Here is a 25,643-nt window from a genome sequence, read left to right as displayed (position 1 = left end):
CGATAAATGACAGCAAATAAGCACTCGTAGAAATCTATTTAAAAATAATGAATACTCATCATACTAGACGGCGTATATATAGAAATTCATTTCAACTATAACTATTCTCTACTAGATGGCGAAACACTATGCAATTACGTGTTTTTACCCAAGATTGGTACCGAATAGGTTGCCTCGTAACGAGGATGCGACAGACGGAAATGTAAAACCGTTACGTCACTTGTTGAGAACGATTCGAAGAATAAACAGTGTTTACGTTGGATTTGTACCTTTGTGTCCGTTTTTTTTTTCGTGTTTTTAAATTTATTCATTGAGAAAAAATGTCAATAGTTAATACGTTAAATTAGATTTTTTTTTCATGAGACTAAACAGGTATTTGGAATAATTATAAAATACATTACTGGGTTACTTTGGTATAAAAAATAAATATGAACTTGAAATAAATAACAGTATCATAATAAAAACACACGAAAATATTTAATATAATTAGATATGGAATGGATTACCTTATATACTATTGGATATTTTCTTTCTGATTATAAATATATCCTCAAAAACACATCCGACAAAAAACCGTGCAATCACCATGTTCTTGTCCGTTTATTATCAACTGATGACGTCACGCGTAAATCGGACAAATTATCGGGCAACCTATCCTCTATCAACCTTGCTTTTTGTTAACCCCTTTTTTTCATAGAGTAGTGGTCAATTCGAATACATACGAATGTATTTAACGTAAAGATTAATACTAAAATATGTAGCGGGAATAAATGTCTTTAATAATATCCATCAATAGTTAAGTGATAAATAAGAAAATCGATTTCTGTAGTCGTAGTCCCGTAATCGATTGTTTTTTATAATAAACGTCGATGTAGATTTTGACAGCTGTCTGTAAACTTCCCTAATATTGAGAAAATTTTAAAAATGTAGTAGGGTTAGAAAATAAAGTATAATACTGAGAATTATAGCAAAGTTATTATATTTATAGAGTACCCATAAAGGAGATATTCGTGAATTGAAGATTTGCGTTTTAATAGCGATTATTGTATCGAGTTTTGTTTGTGTTTTTTAATATCGAGAATGAAGAATTTAGAGTGAACGCACCCATCTTTTCAGTCACGTTATTTATTCACGTAGGGGAGATGGGAGTAAGACATTTTTGGAAATTATAGATACATATTTTTAGTATTATATTTATATGAGAAATTTTAAAGAGAAAATAATATACAAGGTAATCATTATGCACAAATTATACGAGGAGCGTTTGAAAAATTTCAGGTTAAATTCACATTTATATTATAAATATTATTAGAAAGTGATTTTTAAAGATAATTATTGATGCGTTTTTGAAAAATACGATGATTTTGCCTTTAGTGTCTCAAATTTCGAAAATTATGACGATTTTCATGTATTAATGCCTTTAAAGGTATCCAGTTTAGAAAATATGATAAGTTTCATTCAAAATGACTGGTAGTGTCTGCCATTTCGAAAATTATGAAGATTTTTTTTCAGTAATGCCTTTTAGTGTATCCAATTTTCAACTTAATAATTTGTCAACTTAAACTTTGCCATTTTATTTTCCACAAATTCCTTATGCACTTTAGTCAACAAATTGCCTACCGCAAATCTCTACGACGAATAATTTCAGACGTACAGTATTTTGCATGCTTATTCGACCTCCCGGTACATGTACAAGGTTGTGAAATAATGGCAAGCGAAGTTTGCTGTTAACATATATCAAATTAGCGTTTCCCTATTTCCCCTATCAGCGATTAATTAACAGATACTTGATTCGAAGCTACATTTCGTAATTTCGATTCGTAAATGAAATAAATTGTAGACTTTCATTTTTTTTTCTACTTCCTACAACCAATTGCAAACGCATTTATTTACCGAATCCGAGAATTATCTAACGTAATTAATTTTTAATATCAGTTTCATGTATTACAAGTGTCAAACATTTAGTTCATCCAACTGTAATTACCTTAGTTTATGAAAAAATGTATTTACTTTCCGACTCGCCCTGTATTAGATTATCAGCAAAATCAATTTTATAAATCATCAAAACAATATGACTATAATGGATTATAACTTCATAGAGTAGGACGTAAATTTTATTAAAATTTTCGTTGATAAATTTCAAAAACCCTGTATAACATTTTAAAAATTTACATTGGTGTTACATGAAAATAAAAAGATACCGTGTATATTTGCAAAAAACTATAAGATGTCATACTATATTTAAAAATAACTTTTTTGATACTTTCTTTAATAATTTTGTTATTGAAATTGTTCACCCTGTATATTCGGAATTAAAATTATTCGAAAAATAATATACTTATATAATAAAATGCTTTAATTTTGTTTTTAATCGAAATAATCACTAAAAGCAGTGTTTTAACTTTTTCATTATACCTCGTATAAATTCGAATGTGTACACGATTGTTTTAGAAATTTATCTTCGATGAAACATCAATCAAATCTATTATATAACATTTTAAATAGATTAAAAGTTTCTTGTAAAATAAACTCTAATTCGAACTGTTGGCGTATACGTTGATTTAAAATTAATTGGTATTCCATAAATACTGATCACGTTTAATGATTCAAACGCAAAATTTAAATTTTAATTTGAACGGTAACTATAGTTACGAGACCACCTTATCATGACAGATGCAGAATAAGAGAAATAGAGTGCTATCTTCATACTTTTGTAATCTTACATATTCTTTAAAAATTCATTTTGTTTAGAATTCGTTCTTAATATATTAATTGTACTTTCTGTATTTATTTTAATATATATTCAAGTAATTATTCAGACATAGAGGGTAAAAAATAAAAACTTTAGAGTTATATACCAGGTTACAATTAGACGTAAAAATGACGGACGAAGTCGGGCGTTATCGGTGTACCTTCAGACGCGCTAACTAAATGACCGAATGTCGTATATTTTAAATTTTTTTCTTTACCACATTTTAATAAAAAAATAGTAAAACTGTTAATTATTCAAAACATTAGACGTATTAAATTTTTATAGTCTAGTAAATTTAATTAAAACTCTCTATAATTATAAATTCTATACAGCGTTAAATGAAAATTTACATTCTGTAATTATATTAAAATTTATTTGGATTTATGTTTGTTGAGGTGAATATTCATTTTAATAGCACGTAGAAAAAAATGAACCGCACGAAGAAGCATGATAGTAAGAAAAGATTTATGACGTTACGAGGGGTGATTAAAAAGTTAGAAGTCGAATAGAAAATGTTTAATAATAATAGACATAGAGAATTTGATAAATTTTGCAATATACGAGGGTTTATAGTATAGCATTTTGACTTTGGAAAATCGAAAAATCAACAGATATCAATAGATTTTTTTTAATTATCAATTAATAAAGCGGATTCACGACAAAAATTATTTAAATCTTGATTTTTAAGGCGTAATCACGGGAAAAATGGAAATTTATATTATTTTCCGGGCTTTAAATGGTATTGATTTATATTAAATTGTTGATAACAAATAATTTAATGGAGTTTTTATAATTTTTTTCCTTGGTCTAAGCAAACTAAAAAAAAATATTGAAAAATGTTGATTTTTCATTTTTTTGAAGGCACAATTTAGCAATTTGGATGTCGTTTCAAGTCACCTCAATAATATGATGCACCTCCTTTAACTGGTTCAACGTTGAGATAATATACAGGGTATTTTATTGTTGGTGGCTTATCATTGCGTTCCGACATGTGGCGGCACGTCAAAATTTAAATTTGGGATGTTTTTTAATCAGTTATGATTTGTTTGCTTATTGGGACGAAATAATGAAGCCCAGTTCAATCCCTACAATGGCGTGAACATAAATATGCTCTTATCTCCCCCAAAAAATTAACACCACTATGAGTACCACAACCGGAAATCAATTTTTGAAAAGTTTTCCCATTCAGAACCACTCGGTAATGTTTCCTGCTCCCCCCTACATCACTTTATACATTTCTTATAACCTATTTGTTTCGATTATCCCTGGTAATATAATCGTGTAGAAGAATATGACTGGCCGAGGAAAAATCAGGTTCATTCTTAAAATATAAAATATCTTAATGGAAAATGCCCCTATCTCCCCCAACAAAATTATCAAAACCGGAAAACTATTTTCAAATGTCAAATTACAACCGGAAATCAATTATCAAAAGTTTTATAATTTCGGATGTTTTGAACCGCTTGGTAATGTTCCCTTCTCACCCCTACATCTTCATATACATTTTATAACCTATTTCTTTCTGACTAACCCTCGTAATATAATTATTTAGAAGAACATGACTCGTCGAGTAGAATTTTTCCTATATCATTCTTAAAACACAAACCTCATATGAAAATGCCCCTATCTACCATAACAAAATTATCACAGCTATGGAAATTACAACCGGGAATCCATTTTTTAAAAGTTTTTTTATTACTTACGTTCTGAATCGCTTGGTAATGTTCCCTTCTCACCCCTTCGTTTACATTTTAAAACCTATTTTTTGATTATCCCTCGTATTAGAGTAATATTCTTCTATATAATTATAATCTAATAATCACAAAAGGACCTTCTCTCTCTGAAGAATATAAACAATCTGACGATCGGTAAAAATTGAAGTTGAACATTTTCTAAAACAAAAAAAATCCGATCGTATCGACATTTTGTCGAGTACGTATCGACGTAATTGAAAAACTTTCATAATCTTTTCAATAAAGTATATTATTTATATTTTACATACGTAATTGTGTAATTGCACCACTACTTCGGATCGTTTTTTTTTATGTACATACCATATCAAACTACCAACTTTCCCGACAGATTCTTGAAACAACGACGGATGTAAAATCATAAACTGAATCGATGTTATTGTAACAATCGTTGCAAAGTATAGAAAATTATAATGATTATTAAAAGTAAAACAATAAGATTTTATTATTTAGAAATCAATTATTTATTTATATCTATTGAATTAAGATAAAATCTTTTATTGAGCTATAACTCAATATACTATAAATATTTCGAGTTATTTACGAACCAATCATCCAGGTGGCTCTGGATAAGCCTATTGGTCGAAATGGAATAGTCCATTAGCATTATCAAGGGAAGTAATGTCACTTTAATAAATTTAACATTTCCAAATTAATAATTATTGGTGGTCGAATGAGGCGTAGACTCCGCATTTTTAATTTCAAATTAAATAAAAATTTGAATATTTATGTTGGTATAATAACAAAACAAAAAAGAAGAAACTATTTTACGTTTTATAAATTCTTGTAGTTTGTCGCTTATTCAAATTTCGCGCGTTTTACTCGGACGAGTAAATGTAATGAATAGAGAGACATCTATCATAATATGTAGTTAGTTGAGAATCATTAAAAGCAATGCGAAACAGGACCGTCTTTGGGAGTTTTGCAATACTGCAAAAATTGACAATTGACAAATTCTTATTAGAGGATATAATATAATATAAAAAACAGAAATAAAGGACCTTGACCCCTACCTTAAGTTTAGAAATCGAAGGTCTAATCGTAAACGAGCACTATTCCTTTTTCAAAATAGAGTAAATCTGGACATTAATGTGGCTACGCCACGATTTGTTTTAGTTTGAGCCGAAAAAGAGAACGTAAGGAAAATATTTACCATTTTCGGATCTTTTTAAAAGATCTCGAAACTAAGTCAGGTGTATATGGTGGCAAAAAAATAATAAAATATTGTTTTTGAGAGCAAATAAGAAAGTATTGTCGATGTAGATTAAGTCTGGAGAATACAAAGGCCATGGGGCCATTTTTGGGTATGTTTGACATTAAGTTTAGTTAATATGGTGGCTAAAGTTCAGCACGCCGGATTTATTATAACGCTGAATTAATTCGGAATTGAATTTGCACAAATTTGCCAACGTATCCAATTATCAATAGCACCCTGTACATAAAACATTTTATTTCTCCTCATTCTAATTTTGTCAGATGTTTAAATATATTACGAATTATTAAAAAATTAATTGATGAGAATTGAAGAAAATTTTCAGATGTATCAATTTTCTAGCCCCACTGTATAATAGGAACAGATCGTTCACGTACTCATTTGATCTTACTAATCACTTGGTTACTTAACGGAGTTTTAAAAGGGGCCAGGAGGGGTTCCGTCGATTCGTTTCCGAAGAAAGAGGGCATCGAATGCTACTGCCCCTTTTTTGTAGGGGGGAGCAGCGAAAGTATCTTACTCCTATATAAAGTTGTAAATTGTTTAGGTAACATCCAGTCAGGCTTGTGTTTAGAAAAAAAAATTAACTGATATGAATCTCCTGGTAAGTCGTTACGTCAAAAATAATTATAATTTTTTTTAAATTAATTTTTAAATTATGTATAAGGTGCACTAACTCCCGTGGGACAAAAATAACAAATTTGATTATTCTCATGTTTGCAATTTAAGTGTTCTTCAAACACAACAACGTTTTTTTTTCGAAATCTAATTAATCAGTGGCGCAGTACGAAATTTTTGTAAACTCTCATTATACCTTATTCTAGAAACACCCTATATTGTCGAAGCGTAACCTTTTGTCTACAATACATTCAATTTTTTGCAAACCATCCAATACGTATGTACGAAAAAAATATAGGGTGAAACAAAATTCTCTTATTTTATGTAATATTTACAGGGGTGCGTCGATATTTTATGATAGAATATTGAAATGTATTTTCTCGATTTGATTTCACGTCTAACTTGTTTTTGCTGACATTATAACGATTCTTACACTTTATAAACGTTTAATCGATGTTGCTTTATCTGATATGTACCGGGGATTGTCGGAAAATACAAAGAAGAATCATGGAATACGGTTTTTTTCGAATTCATCTTACGAGTAACTTGTTTTTTCCCATTATAACGATTTTTACACTTTATAGACGCTTAATCGATGTTGCTCTATTTGTATATGTACCGGGTATTGTCGAAAAATTCGCGAGAGAATGAAATATGTTTCTTTGCGTCGGTAAAATGAGTTTAATGTTTTCTTATTGGTTCAAAAATCATTTTTCTGCGGCTATATCACACGAATATAAGAAGCTTAGATATTAAAGGGATAGGCAAAGTTCAAAGTTATAATAAAAAGGTTTATCTTATCTAGAACGACGTAAAAATCATTCTTCGGCCACCGTAAGCTTCAGATTTAGCCTCTAACGACTTCAAAAAGACCTAAATCATTCATATAGTCCATAAAAATTGACATCGTAGTCGTTCTTTAGCCACAGTATGCTCCGTACTTAGTCTCCTTCGACTTTCAAAAGCGAAACTTGGAAATTACGTCAAAAAATGCATATATGACAAATTTTTCGTATTTTTTCGAAAAAATAACAGTTAAATAATTTTATTTTATATCAAGCTTCAGATTTAGCCTCCAACGACTTCAAAATGGCCTAAATCATTCATATAGTCCATAAAAAATGACATCGTAATCGTTCTTTAGCCACAGTATGCTCCGTACTTAGTCTCCTTCGACTTTTAAAAGCGAGAGCTTAAAGTCATGACAAAAAAATACATTTAGTTGAAAAATTCACGTGTTTTTGGTTAAAAACAAAAAAGAAAACGTTTTTAGCCAACGTAAGCTTCGAATTTAGTCTCTAACTCATTCAGAAAGGTCTAAATCAGCCTGTTATTCGACAAAACAAAACTTCCGCTACCACGATTAGAAAAAAAAAGGCCCAAGGTCATAACAAAAACACCGAAATTATCCCACATCTGCCATATTCAGTCTTCTACGAGCCCAAAACGACGAAAATAAAAAATATCTTTGAACAATTCGTATGTTTGTATTTATTTTCAAATCCGACTACCCTGTATATACACTAAATTACGAAATTTAATGATTCCGTTGAGAAAAAACAATGAGGCATATATATTTCTAATCTAATAATCATTTAATTTTCTCTTTATACAATCTCATTATGACATACGGTAAGCCCGTATAATTTTTTATTTCTGTTAGGCGATCGTGAAAGTGAAACTGGAACATCTTGTTAATGACTATAAGTGATTAGTTCCGCAAAATGGATTTCTTTACGTGCATATGTTAAATTAACAGCTAGAGATAAACAAATACTGCATATTTGTATACTTATATATGCATAGAGGGAAAGCTGTTTCATTTTAAATATATTTGAAAGTTGCATTTAAAACGTTACAGTTTTTTTAATCGCTAATAAGAGGGTAATTCGTTAAAGTGATACAATGTTTTTGAGGTTATGTTTATAAAGCGAAATTAGAATGGAATGTTCGATATTTTCGATATACGAAAATAATTAGGACTAAGTATTTTTTTTAATTTAAAAATTTTGATCATGATTTTTGAGTGGGAGATTTACATGATTTAAAAAAAATTTTATCAGCATTTCAAAATTCGAAGAATCAACTATGAATGAGTTCTAAATGTCTCTCTCACTCTCAGGTAGTGTAGGTTCACGTATTAATGCAAACGGGGTAGTAAGGGACATCTAGTGGAAATTGTTTGAACTTTATTTATATAGAAAAATCAAATTTTTTTTAAATAATTGTAATACAAAGGATTTGTTGCTATTTTTCAAGAAACAACACAATTTCGCCATTTAATATGGAAAATACTAAATTTCTTCTTAGAAATCGTGATTTTATACTATTTGGTTAAGTATACAATAACTTTTAAGTAGCGCCATCTGTGAGATTACAAATGCTGTTTTTTAGAAGACTGCTTCCCAAGTCAAATGCCAGTTTGTTTTTGTGGAAGACTGTTTCTACAAGCAAATGACGGTTTCTTACGGGAGAAAGACATTTTACGGTTAATTTTCGAAAGAATCAGTTTCCATAGAATAAATGAAAGGTTTTTAAAACAATTTCAAAAATAAAGTTTTCAAAAGACAACGACTATTTGTTTTGAAAACGACAGATTCCATACATGACAGTTTTATAAGGACAGTTTCAAAAACAAATGATTTTCTTAGTTAAGTGGACAGTTTCCAAAGACAAATGGGAGCAAAGGACAGTTTTCGAAGACAAATGACAGTTTCTTCAGTAAAAACCAGTTTTCGTAGATAAATAGCACCTTCTTTGAGAAAAAACACAGTTTTCACAGAAAATCGACAGTTTCCATAGATAAATAACAGGTTTTTAAAGACAGTTTCAAAAATAAATTAATTTCTTACGGGAATGGACAGTTTCTAGTTTTTTTTTTTCTAAAAAGACAATTTATGTAGATGAAGACGATTTTTTTAGAAAAAAAAAATAGTTTTCATAGATAAACGACGTTTTGTTTTGGAAAACGATTATTTGTTTGAAAAAATACAGTTTTCATAGATGAACGATTATTTGTGTTGGAAAAGACAATTTCCATATATAAATGACAGTTTTCTGAAGAAAATTAAACAGAAATGATTTTCGTTAGAAAAAATGGCTGTTTAATTAGAAACATGGACAGTTTCAAAAGACGTATGAGGTATTATTTATGACAGAGACAGTTTACATAGAAAAATGACAGTTTTTTTGAACACAGTTTCAAAAACAAATTACATTTTACTTAAGAAACATGCCAGTTTTTAAAGACACATGACAGTTTTTTTACGAAAAAGACAATTCTCAAAGATAAAACGACAGTTTCTTTAGGACAATTGACAGATTCGAAAACATATAGTGGTTTGTTTCCGACAAACAGCTTCCATAGATAAATCACAAATGTTTTAAAGACAGTTTCTTTAGGGAAATGAGTTTTCAATGACAAATGACAGCTTTTCTTGTAAAAAGACAAATGACAGTTTTTTTAGGGTTATGGACAGATTTAAAAAATAATTTCTATGGAAAATTTTTTTCTAATGACAGTTTCTATAGAAAAATCGCAGATTTGTTGACAACAGTTTCAGATATAAATGACAGTTTCCTAAGGGAAATGGATGGTTTGTTTCAAATGAAATATCACGAAAAATACAATTTTCATTGACAAACGATTTCTTTTGAAAAAAAAAAACAATTTCCATAGATAAATTATTGTGTTTCCAAATAAAAATGACAGTTTTTAAAAAAAATGGATAATTATATGAATCAAATAACAGTTTCAATAAAAAAAATGAGTTTTCAATGACAAATGACAGTTTTTCTAGTAAAAAGACAATTTTCAAAGACAAATGACAATTTTTATCAAGTTTATTTTGTATTTCAACAGAGCTACACTTAATATACAGTATGTTATACTTAAATTAAGGCAGTTGACGTTCAAATATGGCTGCCTCTACAACTTAACCTCACTTTAAAGATGCATATTTTTTACAGGGTTATTCAGCGTTCTGCGCACTTCTATTGTTGGCGAACGCTGAAGAAAAATCATCCGACTCAACCGCGAAATCAGCAGAATCTCAAACCAAGGAAAAGCGCGGTTTAGATCTGGGATACGGCGGCGGAAACGATTACGGAGGCGGTGATTTTGGCGGCGGTGGAGATTATGGTGGACACGGTAAGGAACGATGATAATTTTTTAATAAACTAATTTTTCATGCCACTATTGGTGCCGGGAAATTGATGTTTCTAATGATTTTCTCTTTCTTTAGCTTACTGGTCTCCACCAAGTTGGACGTATGGTGGATATTCAGGTACTGAATGAACTTTTTATCGTTAATTTCATCGTCGATCATTTTTAACGTTTCGGCTTAACTGTGACCATATTCAGTCACTTTTTTCATTTCATTTGTGGGGCAATGGGTCCAGGTATTAATTAATCAGGAAATGGAGGCTTCGGAGACCGTTAATGATACAAATAAGCATCATTATCACTAATAACTTTAATTATTTGAATTAAATGAAATTTTAATTATTTTTAATTTTATTTTTCTCTTCTCGTAACCAGGTGGTGGAGATTATGGTCACCATGAACACAAAACCGTTACAATTGTCAAAAATGTGGCAGTACCGTACCCGGTGACTAAGGAAGTTCCAGTGCCAGTACAGAAAACTGTACACGTGCCAGTTAAAGTACACGTTCCTCAGCCCTACCCAGTCGAGAAGAAGGTGAGAAAAACATTCATTTATACCGTTCAAAGAGGGGGTTTAAGAATTTATAAATAAAAGAAAAATCATCAATAAATTCACAATGACAGTTGACATTTTTTGACAGTTATCACTGAAACTAACTCGAAATTGGGACACAACACATTAAAGTACAATAAATTTACAATAACAGTTGTCATAGGAACGAACTGTTGAAATTCTATGGGAAAACCGTAAAATTTTAATGACAGTTGACATTTGTTGTCAGTTGTCACGAAAAATAGCTCGAAATTTGAAGAAAGGGCATTAAAGAACGTTAAATTTACAACAAAACTTGTCGCAAGAACGAATTATCGAAATTGTATGAAAAAATCAACACGGAAAGTGAAATCTACAATGCAGTTGGCAGTAACTAACTCTAAATTTGAAAAAAAAAACCATCAAAGAACGTTAAACTTACAGTATCGGCTGTCACAAGGATGAACTATCAAAATTTTATGAAAAAATCATCACAGAACATAAAATTTACAATGACAGTTGACATTTATTGACAATTATCACACAAATTAACTCGAAATTGAAAAAGAATATCATAGAAGGTTAATTTCACAATAACCGTTCTTGAAGGGACGAATTATCAAAATTCTATAGAAAATCGTCACAGAACGTAAAATTTACAATGACAATTGACATTTGTTGACAATTGACACGTAAACTAAATCGTTATTTAGAAAAAAATAATAGACGTTAAATTCACTATAATTGTTGTCACATAAACGAAATAAATTCAATGAAAAAATTATCACGGAACGTAAAATTTAGAATGACAGTTGGCATTTATTGACAATTATCACACAAACTAACTCGAAATTGAAAAAGAACATAAAAAAATGTTGAATCCACAATAACCGGAACGAATTATCGAAATTCTATAGAAAATCGTCATAGATTGACAATGACAATTGATATTTGTTGACAGTTGTTATGGAAATTAACTCGAACATTGAAAGAAACACGTTTAAGAACGTTAAATTCTATGAAAAAATCAACACGGAACGTTAAATTTACAATGACAGTTAACAGTTATCACAATAACTAACTCTAAATTTGAAAAAAGCCATCATAGAACGTTAAACTTACAGTATCAACTGTCATAAGAACGAACTTTCGAAATTTCATGAAAAAATCATCACAGAACATAAAATTTAGAATGACAGTTGATATTTTTCAGTTGTCACGGAAACTAACTACGACTGTGAAATAAAACTATCAAAGAACAGTTGACACAGGAATAAACTATGGAATAATCATCACAGAACATATTTACAATGACACTTGACATTTACCTCCAGTTGTTGTGGTAATAAACTTTTGATGTTCTATGGAGAAACCATCAAAGAACGTTGAATTCACAAATACAATTGACATTAATATGGACAGTCTTCATAGAGACGAACTCTTATAGTTCTATGGAGAAACGTTGAATAAATAATGACAGCTGACATTTGACCCATCTTGACATTTGTACTAATAATAAATAAGCGTGGATAGTACAAAATCATTCCAAATTTCAATTTCATTTCAGTAAAACTGGTTGATACGATATCGATCTATCACTTATAGAACGTGCCTGAAATATTAAGTACTTAGATCTACTAATTTCAATGTATATTGAAATTTCTTATCTGACGCTATGAGAACGTTCAGTTGACTTTTTTTAGCAAAAAGAATTTTAACTAGATAATGACAGGTGACATTTATTAGACATTAAATATGAAAACAAACGCAAAAACTAGTTTAGAATGACAATTGACATTTATTAACATTCTACATTCGGAATTTTGATATTCTATGATAAAACATCAAATAACAATAAATGATTGATGACAGCTGATATTGTCAATTTAAAATTGATGTGTCAATCGTAGAATCAATTTTCTTCTTACTGATTTTTTAAAAAAAAAACAAAATCCTCATAATAAGGTATTTTATGTAGATTGAATTAATTATAACGAGAAATATATACGAGGCGGACAGAAAAAAGTTCCAATTTTGATTAGAGAAAGTATCTATCTATCTATGTAATTATTATAACTGAAATATAATAGATTGTTATTATTTATTCGGTTTTTCAGGTACACTACCCCGTTAAAGTACCAGTAAAAGTAACAGTACCTATCCATAAGCCTGTGCCCGTCGAAAAAACCGTACCGTACCCAGTCAAGGTGCACGTGGACCGACCATATCCAGTCAAAGTGTTAGTTCCACAACCTTATCCAGTAGAAAAAACCGTGGCGGTACCATACAAAGTACTAGTACCTCAACCTTATCCGGTAGAAAAAGAAGTACCATATCCGGTGAAGGTACCGGTTCACATCCCCAAACCATACCCAGTAGAAAAGATCGTTCCGTATCCGGTGAAAGTACACATCGACAGACCTTATCCCGTACACATTCCTCAACCAGTACCGGTTCACGTCGAAAAGAAAATACCTTATCCAGTTTTTAAACCAGTTCCCGTACCAGTGAAAGTACCAGTAGACAGACCGATCCCCTACCCCGTTGAAAAACCACAACCTTATCCAGTCAAAGTACCAGTACCGGCACCGTACCCCGTAGAAAAACACGTTCCATACCCGGTGGAAAAACCAGTACCGTACCCGGTTAAAATCCCGATATTCAATCCGGTACCGTACACCATCGAAAAGAAAGTACCTCACGTTGTCGAAAAACCGGTACCGGTTCCTGTTAAGGTTCCCGTTCCAGTTCCGGTGAAAGAGCATCACCATGAGGAAATAAGCAGTGGACAAGATTATGGCGGTCACGAATCCGGTTATGATTTGGGCGGCGGGGATTATGGCGGCGGCGATTTCGGCGGAAACGAACACGGCTACCATTAGTGATAATTAAATTTTAGTTTTTGTACTGTTTCTATCAGTATTACTGTACGCTGTCTTGTGATCTTTTGTTATTAGAATTATATTTTTATATAAAGTTATATTTATAGAAAAAAAAGTGTTTCAATCAATGAAATCTTAAATGTCTCAAATGTCAGTTAAGGCGCGATCAAAGCGACAGTCAAGGCGCGATCATACCGACAGTCAAGGCGCGATCGAAGCGACAGTTAACACGCGATCAAAGCGACAGTTAATGCTTAGTCAAAGACATTTGAGTTTCGATCAAAGCGACAGTTGAATTATTGGTACATTCTGTGTATTCAAATTGAACTCATTGGGACATTCTGTATAATTACGTTGAAAATACAATAATTTAGCAAAATTTTGCATAAACAATCGGAAAAAATAGTCACTCACCTCAAATATGGAATATTAGCAGGAACGTGGTACTTTGATCCGGGATCGAAGTCGATCTCTGACCTTAGTACCGGTGGTTTGATGCCTTGGTATCTCTCACTAAAAAATTATGATAAATGAATTTGAGGAAGGCTTTTTACGAAACATCCTGTATATTTATATAATTTAGCGGTAAACTACAGACGATTGGCAATTTTTGATTATTGGAATTCATATTTTTTTGAAAACGTATTTTGTAACGGTTCTTTATATAAAGTTATCGCCCATCTCTGACTTCTAGTTCGATTTGATAAGTTTTTCATTTGGTTATTGTGATAAATGTCAGTGGTTGTTCATAAATAATCGATAATCGAGCGGGAATCGATTTCTAGTTCAGTTATTTAATCACACAAATAATGTTATTTACCTTAAAAGCCACCAATGACAGTTGTATTCTTCTTTTTGTATATCGCCTTTGAAAACGTCGTACCTCCATTTATCCATGACGAACGCAAACGGTAAAAACGCGACTTTATCCAAAGCCATCGAATATAAGAAATTTATATCGACGGCAATGCGATCTATGGATTTTTGAACCAATCCTAAAGCTTGAAGATGTTTCGGGGTCCCTACTGACAGACCTATCGCTTCACCAATCGCTTCATGGAACGCTAAAATAATTGTCAAAATGTTATTTATAAAAAATGACGTGACATAAATTTACACGGATTACTGGGAGTAAGTAATTAAGATATATTTTGGTTTTTCATTGAAAAAGATATCGGCGTATGTCAAAAGTTTTTAACTATTTTGACAGATTGAAAATTGTTTTATTACGTTGTTTGAGTGCATGTAAAAATTCGTATAGGTGGAGCCTAGATTTGCTATTTGAAGCTGTCAATCAGTACAATAACAACATGGCGTCTACTGAGTCGTGAATGTATGTTTTGATGTGTTTTTAGTCAGAAAAATTGACAATGACAGTTCACAGTTGTTACGGAAACTAACTCGAAATTTGGAAAAAAACCATAAAAGACGTTAAATTCACTATAATTGTTGTCACAAAAACGAAATAATCTAATCCCATAAAAAAATTATCACGGAACATAAGACTGACAATGACAGTTGTTACGGAAACTAACTCGAAATTTGGGAAAAAACATCAAAGACGTTAAATTCACTACAATTGTTCTCACAAAAGCGAAATACCTAAATTCCATGAAAAAATTTTCGTGGAACGTAAAATTTACAATGACAGTTGTCATTTGTTGGAAGGTGTCACGGAAGCTGAGTCGAAATTTGGAAAAAAAAACATCAAAGACGTTAAATTCACTATAATAGTTGTCACACAAAAACAATAACTTTATTCCATGGAAGAATTATCACGGAACTTAAAATTTATAATGACAGTTTACATTTTGAAAGACGTTGACTATAATAATCCCAAAACGGAATTCTATGAAAAAATTTTCACGGAACGTGAAATTTACAATGGCAGTGGACATTTATTGACAATTGTCATAAAAACTAACTAGAAATTTAAAAAAAAACATCAAATAACGTTAAATTCATTATAACAGTTTTCAGAAGAACGAAACTAAAAAGGAATTATCCCAGAACGTAAAATTTACAATGACAGTTGACATTTGTTGACCGTTGTCACGGAAAGTTTTCTTCTCGTAATTGGAATTATCGAAACAAATGTTTTCTGAATAGTTTCGGAATAATTCAAAAGTGATTGTTAACGCCATCTACGTTCTTGTAGAATAAACAAGAAGCAAATTTACTTTGAAAAATGAGAATTATATCGAAATAATTCCGAAAAAGAATTTTAAAACGGTCAATATTTAAAAATAATTGAAAAATGATTGTTAACGTCATCTACGGTCGACTAGCATAAACCAAAAGATAGTTTCCTTCCTCAAAATTGAATAAATCTCGGAATTGATTATCAACGGCCTCCATTTTCTTGAAAAATATACAAAAAGCAAATTTTCTTCCAAAAATGAGAATTTCACTAAAATAACTTCACTAAAAGTTATTAGAACAGTTAATAATAAAAAAAACTACAAAATGATTGTTAACGCCATCTATGTTCATGTAGGGTAAGCAAAAAGCTAGTTTACTTCTTCTAATTCGATTATGCTGTTAATAGTCTGAAAAATGTAATTAAAATAATTTATAATAAAAAAAATTAACGACGTACCTGGATTGGCGCCGTCCCTGAACACTTTCGGTTGATTCTTGTACAAAATGAAATAATAAATATGCGCCATTTCGTGATGCGCCGTTATGAGATCCTTCATATTGACGTTGGTGCACATTTTAATCCTGAAACGACCAAAGAAATATCGATATTTTCTACCAACGACCTACTGAACCTGAATATAAAATTCGAAAACGAAACTTCACCTAAAATCTCGACGGTTGCAGAAATCCCAAGCAGATGGTTGACACAGAACGATCCTATCCAACGGTTCTTGAAGTACCGATCCCTGCCAGAAATCCAATGGAAGTACGCTCATGTTCATCGATACGAAGAAATCTTCCGACAGTCTGAATAGATCCGTTGGAGTGTAGCCCTAAAGATTTTAACGTTTAATGTCATACTAATAAATTTAAATCTAACTTGATGGTTTCAATTCAAATCAACACAGTTTTCGATCGGAAACAGGTATTTTTTGGAAATTATGTGACGTAAGCTTTTAGCATCTGCGCAATTTCTTATATATTCGGGTTATGTGACGTCAACGTTCAACTACTGGCCAATTTCTTATAATTTAGCAGATTTTTGCAGGTGACCTCATCGGATAGTTTCCTATGTTTTAAAAAATTCATAGTATTTTGTAAATTATGTGACGTCATTATTTAGCATTTTCGCTATTTTCTATATCTTTGAATAACATCGTTAATTTTTTGTGGTTATATAACATTAACGATTAGCGTTTGCGCAATTCTCTGTATTTGCAAATAAAATCGTTATTTGACGGTTATTTGACATTAAAGTTAGTCTTTTGCGCAATTTGGCATATTGCGCAATTCTTATTTATTAGCAAATAAAATCGTAATTTGACGGTAATGTGACCTCAAAGCTTTAGTTTTGCGCAATTTTTCATATTTTCAAATCAGAACGTAGCTTTTTGGAAGTTATGTAGCATTAAATCAATTGCGCGACTCTATATTTGCAAATGAGATCGTAATTTGTATATTGATTGATATCAAACTTTGTCTTTGTCTCTAAACCATTATGGAATATGAACGTTTGGTATCTGCGCAATTCTCTATATTTGCAAATAAAATCGTATTTGAAGCTTATTTGACGTTAAAGTTAGGCTTTTGTGCAATTTTCCATATGTTTAAATGAGATCGTAGCTGTTTAGAGGTTATGTAACATTATCGATTGCGCAATTCTTATTTATTAAGCAAATAAGATCGTAATTTGGAGGTTATGTGACATCAAAGCTTTGCTTTTGCACAATTTTATATATTTACAAATAAAATCGTAACTAAAAGGTTATATGACGTCGAGGTTCAGCACTTTCTCATATTTTCAAATGAGAATGTAGCTTTTTGGAGGTTATGTAGCATTAAAGCAATTGCGCGACTCTATATTTGCAAATAAGATCGTAATTGGAAGGTTATTTAACATGAAACTTTGTGTTTTGCGCAATTTTCCATATATCCAATTAAAATAATATTTTTTGGAGGTTATGTGATATGAACGTTTGGCGTCTGCGCAATTCTCTATATATTTGCGAATAATATCGAAATTTGGAGGTTATGTGATGTCAGCAATTAGCATTTGCGCTATTTTTTAATAATATCGTAGTTTTTTGAGGTTATATAACATTAACGATTCGCGTATGCGCTATTTTCTTTGTTTGCACATAATTTGAACGTCACATTTCAACTTTTGCGCAGTTTTCCAGATTCTCGAATAAGATCGTGAATCGGTTTTTTCTTCTGCGCAACTTGGTATATTTTCAAATAAGATCGTAATTTTTAGAGGTTATGTAACGTCTACATTTAACGCAATTGCGAAGGTTTTCAAATAATAAAGTTTTTTCATATACAGGGTATGTCGATAATATGACAAATAGACAGTAACCTATAAAAATATTTGAAGCTTACCTGCTTGATCATCTCCGGCGTCACGTCCAAAAAATGTTGACCGGGGTAAGGTTGAGTTATATCGAATATGTTACTCCAAGATTGTCCCCACATATTACCCAAAATATGTGCCGGTAAAGGCGCTTGTCTATTTATCTTTTCCGGACCGTAATATTCCCTTAATCGTCTTCTGACGTAAGTCAAAAGAAGCTCATAGAGAGGTTTGACTTCGTTCCACGCGTCTTCCAAATCTAGCATTAGAGCTGGCGATTCGAACGGGAAACTCCAGTAATCGGCGGTATCCGTAAAATCTCACAAAAAAAAACATTTTTTTCAATAAAAATACTATACGAAATTTTTTATGTATTTAATCATGAAATTATAATAACTTTAATAAAATCTTTAGTAAATAAAGAAAATTCAGTCTAAATATATATAATTTATAACCATCTTTGAAATAAAGTTAAACGTGGGAATATGGTACATTGTATAAAATTCGTTCGATTCATCATTCAAGATGGCTGTTATAACATAAACATAACCTAAACAATTTACATTTAATAAAAAGTGAATATTATCGTTGTAAATGTTAATTTGAAAAAATAATAATTAAAATAAATATAAAATAAGTTTCAAATTTTGATTTTTATTAATTACTATAATATTTAATTACTATCTTAACCTCAACTGTCAAGCTTATTAATCATATAGAAATGCCATGTTGTAAATAATATTAAAATAACTCACTGTTCAATTTTGCGGCTTGGTTCGACAATTTCACCATCTGCTCGTATGTATCTTTCATTTTTTGCCCGGAATTTCTCCTCCATTCCGTCCATACGTATTGCAATTCGTCCCAATTCCGATTTTTCGCCATAATTTTCGATAAATCAGGTTGTAACCTCAACCCGCAATGGAAATGATCATTGTAACCGCATATCGAAGCAGTATTATATACTGCCAACATGTCATTTATTAATCTGTTATACTGAATGTAAAATTATATTATTATATAAATAATTGATAATTTTATTTCGTATAAATGACTCACCCTATCTAATTCTTCCGGAGGCAATGCGGAAGGACCTATGACTGAATAATACCGTATTTGCCTGTAAGTTTGAGGATCCAACTTATGTACGTTTTCAACTTTATTCAACAATTCCCAAACTCCGTGCTGGAATTCTGAATAGATCTGTTGAGCATTGATCTTAAAAAAAAAGTTCGAAAATAAAATTTTTTGTCAAGCGTGAATAGAGGTGGAAGTTTCTATCTGGAATCAACAGTTATTTAAGCCCGCTCCTGATAGAGCAAAATAACGTGTATTTTATTGAACGTAATTTAAATTTATCACAGATTAAGAAAAACTTAATTATACAGAAGTGCTATAATCAAACAGTTTATTTGATATAGGATTAAGAGTTCTTGGAACAGGTCCAAGTATCAATTGCCATCTCTATATATTTTTTTCAATTTTCTACGATAACAGAATAATTGACATGAAAGAGATGACGCGGTTACCAGTGCAAAGAACTATAAAAGTTTATATTATTCATGCGATGATTATTGAATTTTTTACAAATAAATTAAAGTCAAATTATTGATGTCTCATAATAATTACCTCAAATTTCCTACACGACATCCACATATTATGACTAATATATAATTTAACACAAAAACAAGAGTATTATTCAATTAAACTGGTAGTTGTATAAAATAATGCAATAAAAATCAAATATGCACTTAATAAGTAAGAAAAATTTAACCAACATCTCATTTTTTATATATGAAACAATAATTTGATACAAAAAAAACGGTAATACATTATTATTAATTTCTCAATGTTTTTTCAGTGTATATTTGAATTGAAATAATTGTAACAGTTCTCCTTTGTTATAATCGTTAAATCCGCATATAGAAAAAAACGATGATTCTATTTCTACAATCATTTTAATAATATGCAGTATGAGATAATTTCCACGAAATCCGCAGTAAATTATTATGTAAGAATGTGAATAACTAAACAATTAACCACAATACTTAGCTATATATACATATTAATCAATTATTTACCTTGTAGTTGCTCTGATCTACCTAAATGGTTGATGTCTTTATCAAAAATTCCTACTACATAAACACTACACCTCAGCCAGTTATTTACAGCGTTTAAATTCATTTTTTTTTAATAAATAATAATTAGATAATTTCAAATATAATTAACACAATGTAATAAGGTACAAAATAAGTTTTTTACTTCTAAAACACGAATAATATACGTATTAAATATGGCGTTATGAAGTATATCGGTAACTGATTCTTCGCGCCAATATTGTTTTCCACATGAACGCCATCTGTCAAAATAATTCACTCCAGCTGTTACCTACAGAGTACTTTATAATTTTTCCTAAACCCGCTAATTTTAAGCATATAAATTATTTTTATTAATAAAAATATGTAAAAAAACTTATATACGAGGTGCACCATATCGAAACAATAGAAATACTACATAATATTTAATTAAAGATGACCACGATTATGCAAATAGATAAACGTGGCATTTAATATTAAATTATATTTTCATGGCCGAGTTCAGAGTCATACGTTATATATATAGAGTAAATTATTTAAATCAGGAGCTATTATATGATTCGTAATACTCAATGCAGTTAAATTATTGAGTGAAACAAAGCACAATAAAAAATCTACCAAAATGGACGTTGATCATGATCACCCCTCCCCTTTTCGATGCTACAATTATTATTGTCTTAATGACAAATTGTCAATTATCATAAAAAAAACTAATTAAGGTTGAGTCACATTTTAATATAATTTATTTATATCACGGTAAGGTTACATTAATATTTCTAATGTTATTATTTACCTTGATAATAATAATAATATACAGTGTTCTCAAAAAGTAATATAATAATAAGATGGCTGCAGTATAATAATAAATTATTTGTTTTCGTATTAAACAGCGTATATTCAAATGTACATAAATGTTATTTTCACAAGAAAGAACCGTTATTTTATTTACTTATGTGTATTTGTTAAATTAGTCCAAAAAATTTGCATTGCGATGTAAAACTACAACTTTTGTTGATACATGGCATTGATATATGTATTATTGTTCGTTCTAAGGGATCACCATTGCAAAATATAATCTGAAATCGACTACAATTGATCACCATTGCAAAATATAAAGTGACATTCGACTACGATTGTTCCCCAACGCAAAATATAACCTCAAATTCGACTATAGTAATTTACCTCTGCAAAATATAACCTGTAATTGACTTTATCAGCATTTCTAATATCCCAGGTGTGTATTTCCCATATTTAGTCTATTTTTCTATATTTATTCGTATATTTCGTTTCAGAATTATAATAATTGTTGTATTTATTCGTCTGATTCCAATGACAGTTATTTTTTCTACCCATTCCAATTTCTAACCTAACTTTTTCAATTAAATAGTTTTATATAATCAAAATGTAATTTATACTAAAGCTTTATTACAGTCAGAGTAATTTTGTTTGTTTTAATTAGTGAAATTACTTTTTTTTCAGAATTTATATAAATGTACCTTTTACGGGAGGTCAGCAACTTGAAATATGAATCCCGAGAATAGACCACGGTCACTCCCATAATTAAATTAACTATTCAGTCATTGTTATTCATTCAAACAGCATATATTTAACTAACAATTATATTATTACCCATTATATAGAATATTTTTTCAACTTTTATTACTGTCTTTAAATACCTGCCAATTTGAACATCCTGTTGAAAATTTTTTAATGAATCACAATACGATTTTAATGACGAAAATATTACTGAGAAAAAACGGCGTTCACTGCTCCTTTTTTCGAGCGTATTTTTTCAGTATTCAAAATATTTATATAATGTTTTAATTATATTTTTAACTTTATGCAATACTTACAAATATCTGTGAAAATAAAGATATCCTATTGTTTAGGACCGATTGAGAAATATTTTTAAGGTTAAAAAAGTCAAGGGCACACACATGAAATGGCCCTGTATGAGAAATGGTCATTTAGTAAAACACTGTTTCTTTTACGAATTATGCAATTCACACATAAAAACGTAGGTATGTCAATGTTACAATTAACAGTTTTTTTTTATTATTTCAATTTTTAACAACTAAATTTAATACGAAATATACACTGTGTCATTAAGGACTATATTTGACTAGACGCTATTTTGATTCCTGCCATTTTTAACAGCATTTAAAATGAATTTCGTGTTAAAATTAATGGAGAATTAAATAATTTCGTAATTTTAAATGGATTTTTTATATTAGTTTTACTGAATCTACATAAGTACCAATGATTACCTATGAATTTAAAATACATAGTAGCAATAAAAATTTAAGGTTATGGATAAAAAAGACAGATAATTGAATGTAGGACATTGCCCTATTATCTTTTTATTTTTTTTTTAATCAACAAACGTAATGCAGTGATAAGTATTCAGTTTTATATTTTTAATGCAAAACTTTTTTTTGCTTTTATAAAATAATTCTTGTAATTCTAAATCTACTAACATAATTAATAATTAATAACAATCTGAAAAAAATTGTTATAATTTATAATATACCGTGGGATACAATAATTAGTCGAAAACAATACAGAGAATGTCTTGTACGAAGCTCTCACAGAAAAAAACTTCCTGTTTGTTTAGATCAGTCATTTCACTGATGAAAGTACTATATCAAAACGAAACGTTATACAAGGCGATATGTTTTAAAAAACTTTTTATATTTAAAAGGTAACATCTAATTAAAGTATCATAATAGTGGTATACCGAAGATGATTCAAAGGAAAATAAGTTTAAAAGAAAGAAGAATACATGAAAAATTAGTTACTTACAGCTTCCAATTGCGTGGCTTGATTGATATTAGTTTCGAAATTCCATTGAGCCGCTACGTTATTGGTACACATTTGAGACGCTTGTACGTCTAGAGCTTGTAAAATTCCACGTATATCTCCCTCGACTCTATTTCTAGTATTGAAATTATCGTCGAAAGATCGTTGCTCATTTCGTCCAAATTGATTAGGACTTACGTTATTTATTTTAGGAACGAAATTTGGTGATAAATCGCTGGGTCTCTGTCCGAAATTTTGATTATAATCATTCCTAGGGTCATTAACGTTGTAAGAAAATTCGTCGTAGGGAGGTAAAGGAGTAGAACTAATCGGGGGGTAAGAAGTAGTACCGGAAAAACTTCTACCGTCGTTTGGTTTGTATAAATTAGGAAAATTGTTGTCCCTATATTGTGGATTATTAGAATTGGGAATAAAAGCTGGTGGTAAATTGACTTGTGCTATAGCTGAATAAAAAATCAAGATAAAAATGATTAGAATTCGTTGTTTAGGAGCACTTATGTCACACATTTTTTTCTACTTTTTCTTTAGCTTCGTACACTATGTAAAGTTGGTTTGTATACTGAGGAAAATTTCGTTTGTTATTGTATAAACACGTGGGAATTATTTGAGGAAAAGGTGGGGCGAAGTAAATAGGTGATGTATATGGTACTATTTACCTTCGAATCGGTTAATGGTGAATACAATTATGTACATGTCTAGTACTCTAATCAAGTATGAGTCTTATATAGGGTGATTCTTTTAAAGTTTGGTTATACAACAATTTGTATTTCCAGATAACCCATTTTAATTTGAAATTTATAAATATTACTATATACAGTGTGTCAAATTACATAGTGTAACTCATAACCGATAAATACACTCAAAGTAATATAAAATTAAATACGTTATTTTATCTAGGATTTGAAATAGACAACCGGAAATAGTAGAATACTCTTAAAATTTTTGAATCAATTGAGCATATTTGAAATACTCGCTTGTTGAATTTTATCATTTAAATTATGTTTTCAAAACATCTATTTAGATGTCGAGAATAACCACCCTAACCTATAATATAAATTATTAAATTCAAATAATATACGGTGGAGCAAATTAATATTTTATATATTTTATCCTTTTCTACTGTCTGTAGTATGGATATTGAAAACAATTATTATTAGGTTCTAAGTTTTTGATCTCTTCTGATAGCTGTCGTTTTTAAAAATAATATTTTTAGAATGTTTTGTATTTTGGATTCGAATATATATTACAAAATTAGTTTTTTTATAGCTCTTATTTTTATCTCCCAATAATTCACTCGCTATTTAAGATATATACAGGACATATAATATTGCCAGAATAACTGTTTTTTACGTTCAGATGTTTATGTCTAACAAACCATGTAACGGAAGTGTGTAAATTAGTACAAGATATTCAATTAGTATTTATTGAATATTTTATTATTAATTCTTATAAAAAAACTTTTATTGTCGTTCTTGTTAAATATACTTAGTATAGGTTTTTACTTCAATTATTACTATTAAATTTGTAGGTGATAAAGTCGATTTACAAAAAATAGCGCTACAGGTGCGTTGTATTGTTATAGTCAAACGTCCCACCAACTGAATACATAGTTTCAGAGCGCGCTTTTGTTGACAGGTATACAAAATGACGTTTCATGCTCGTTTAAATTGATTTTAATGTTTAACGTATTTAGTTTAGTTCTTAATAAAATGGTGGAAGTTTAGATAGTATTTATATATACTAACATTATAGCGAATGCTTATACATTTCGAAAAGTTTTGTCTACTATGGTTCTGTTCTGACTCTGTAGTGTGTAAATTTTATCGTTTACTCAAGTTTTAATTTGTTCTTTTTTGTTTTGGTGAGTTTTCTTGTGCATTTACTGATACTTTTAAGCCTGTATTGTATCTTAGTGCTATTTTCCAATTTTTGAACATTGAAATGCTGAAGGTAAGGTTGTGTCTTTTATACCTTTCGTTATATAAGTTTGTGTGTGAGGATAATCATTAAAAATTTATGAAAAAGAATTTAAAAAATATAGAAATAACAAAAAAGCAATAATTTCAATTCAAAAGGAAGTCATATCACTCAAATTGAGCTGAATTGCTAAAAATTCAACAAGACCGTGGATTGATATACTTTTCTTATTTTTTTTTGCATTTTTTTAGTATTACTTTGATAACTAAAATACTTTCATTCATCTAATAGTTAAATTTAATTCAATACACAATTTGACAAAATTTAATTTTGTCATTTTCATCTTTTGGAGTCCAAATTCATCACAAAAAGTTCAATTTTAACCTTTTAAAATGTTTTCC

The 25,643-nt window shown here is 29.9% G+C and overlaps 2 protein-coding genes across 4 annotated transcripts in view; one reads left to right on the top strand and one right to left on the bottom strand.

Moving 5' to 3' along the window:
• The window catches only part of LOC130901954 (angiotensin-converting enzyme), a 42,556-nt gene extending 18,607 nt beyond the window's left edge, over window positions 1-23,949 (bottom strand). Inside the window, exons 1-8 of one of the 2 annotated variants that reach the window (XM_057813676.1) lie at window positions 23,308-23,949; window positions 19,469-19,627; window positions 19,165-19,405; window positions 18,439-18,728; window positions 16,720-16,889; window positions 16,514-16,638; window positions 14,735-14,978; window positions 14,329-14,427 (exon numbers count right to left, since the gene is read on the bottom strand). In XM_057813676.1, the coding sequence (XP_057669659.1) occupies window positions 14,329-14,427; window positions 14,735-14,978; window positions 16,514-16,638; window positions 16,720-16,889; window positions 18,439-18,728; window positions 19,165-19,405; window positions 19,469-19,627; window positions 23,308-23,832 (1,853 nt within the window). In that variant the 5' untranslated portion in view covers window positions 23,833-23,949. Of the gene's footprint in view, window positions 1-14,328; window positions 14,428-14,734; window positions 14,979-16,513; window positions 16,639-16,719; window positions 16,890-18,438; window positions 18,729-19,164; window positions 19,406-19,468; window positions 19,628-22,358; window positions 22,615-23,307 lie in introns of those variants that run through there. The other variant, XM_057813678.1, reaches the window with a different exon arrangement.
• LOC130901957 (skin secretory protein xP2-like) lies at window positions 6,280-14,029 on the top strand. Of its 2 annotated transcripts, XM_057813683.1 has the most exons (5): window positions 6,280-6,320; window positions 10,304-10,484; window positions 10,579-10,620; window positions 10,875-11,035; window positions 13,150-14,029. In XM_057813683.1, the coding sequence occupies exons 1-5, from the start codon at window positions 6,309-6,311 to the stop codon at window positions 13,912-13,914; spliced, it is 1,161 nt and encodes a 386-aa protein (XP_057669666.1). In that variant the 5' UTR covers window positions 6,280-6,308; the 3' UTR covers window positions 13,915-14,029. The 2 variants fall into 2 exon arrangements, with proteins under 2 accessions (XP_057669666.1, XP_057669667.1); XM_057813684.1 differs by lacking the exon at window positions 10,579-10,620 and having other exon boundaries at window positions 6,291-6,320.
• Window positions 23,950-25,643: the final 1,694 nt, after the last annotated feature.

Source organism: Diorhabda carinulata, chromosome X, assembly GCF_026250575.1.
Source record: "Diorhabda carinulata isolate Delta chromosome X, icDioCari1.1, whole genome shotgun sequence".
In the NCBI taxonomy this organism is placed as follows: Eukaryota; Metazoa; Arthropoda; class Insecta; order Coleoptera; family Chrysomelidae; genus Diorhabda; species Diorhabda carinulata.
This window is presented reverse-complemented; position numbering and strand designations above follow the sequence as displayed.

What these genes read in the sequence shown, in the direction of transcription:
- LOC130901957 (XM_057813683.1), top strand. An exon ending in TGGAGATTATGGTGGACACG is followed by an intron (nt 10,485 to 10,578) that starts GTAAGGAACGAT and finishes CTCTTTCTTTAG; the next exon opens with CTTACTGGTCTCCACCAAGT. An exon ending in CCTACCCAGTCGAGAAGAAG is followed by an intron (nt 11,036 to 13,149) that starts GTGAGAAAAACA and finishes TCGGTTTTTCAG; the next exon opens with GTACACTACCCCGTTAAAGT.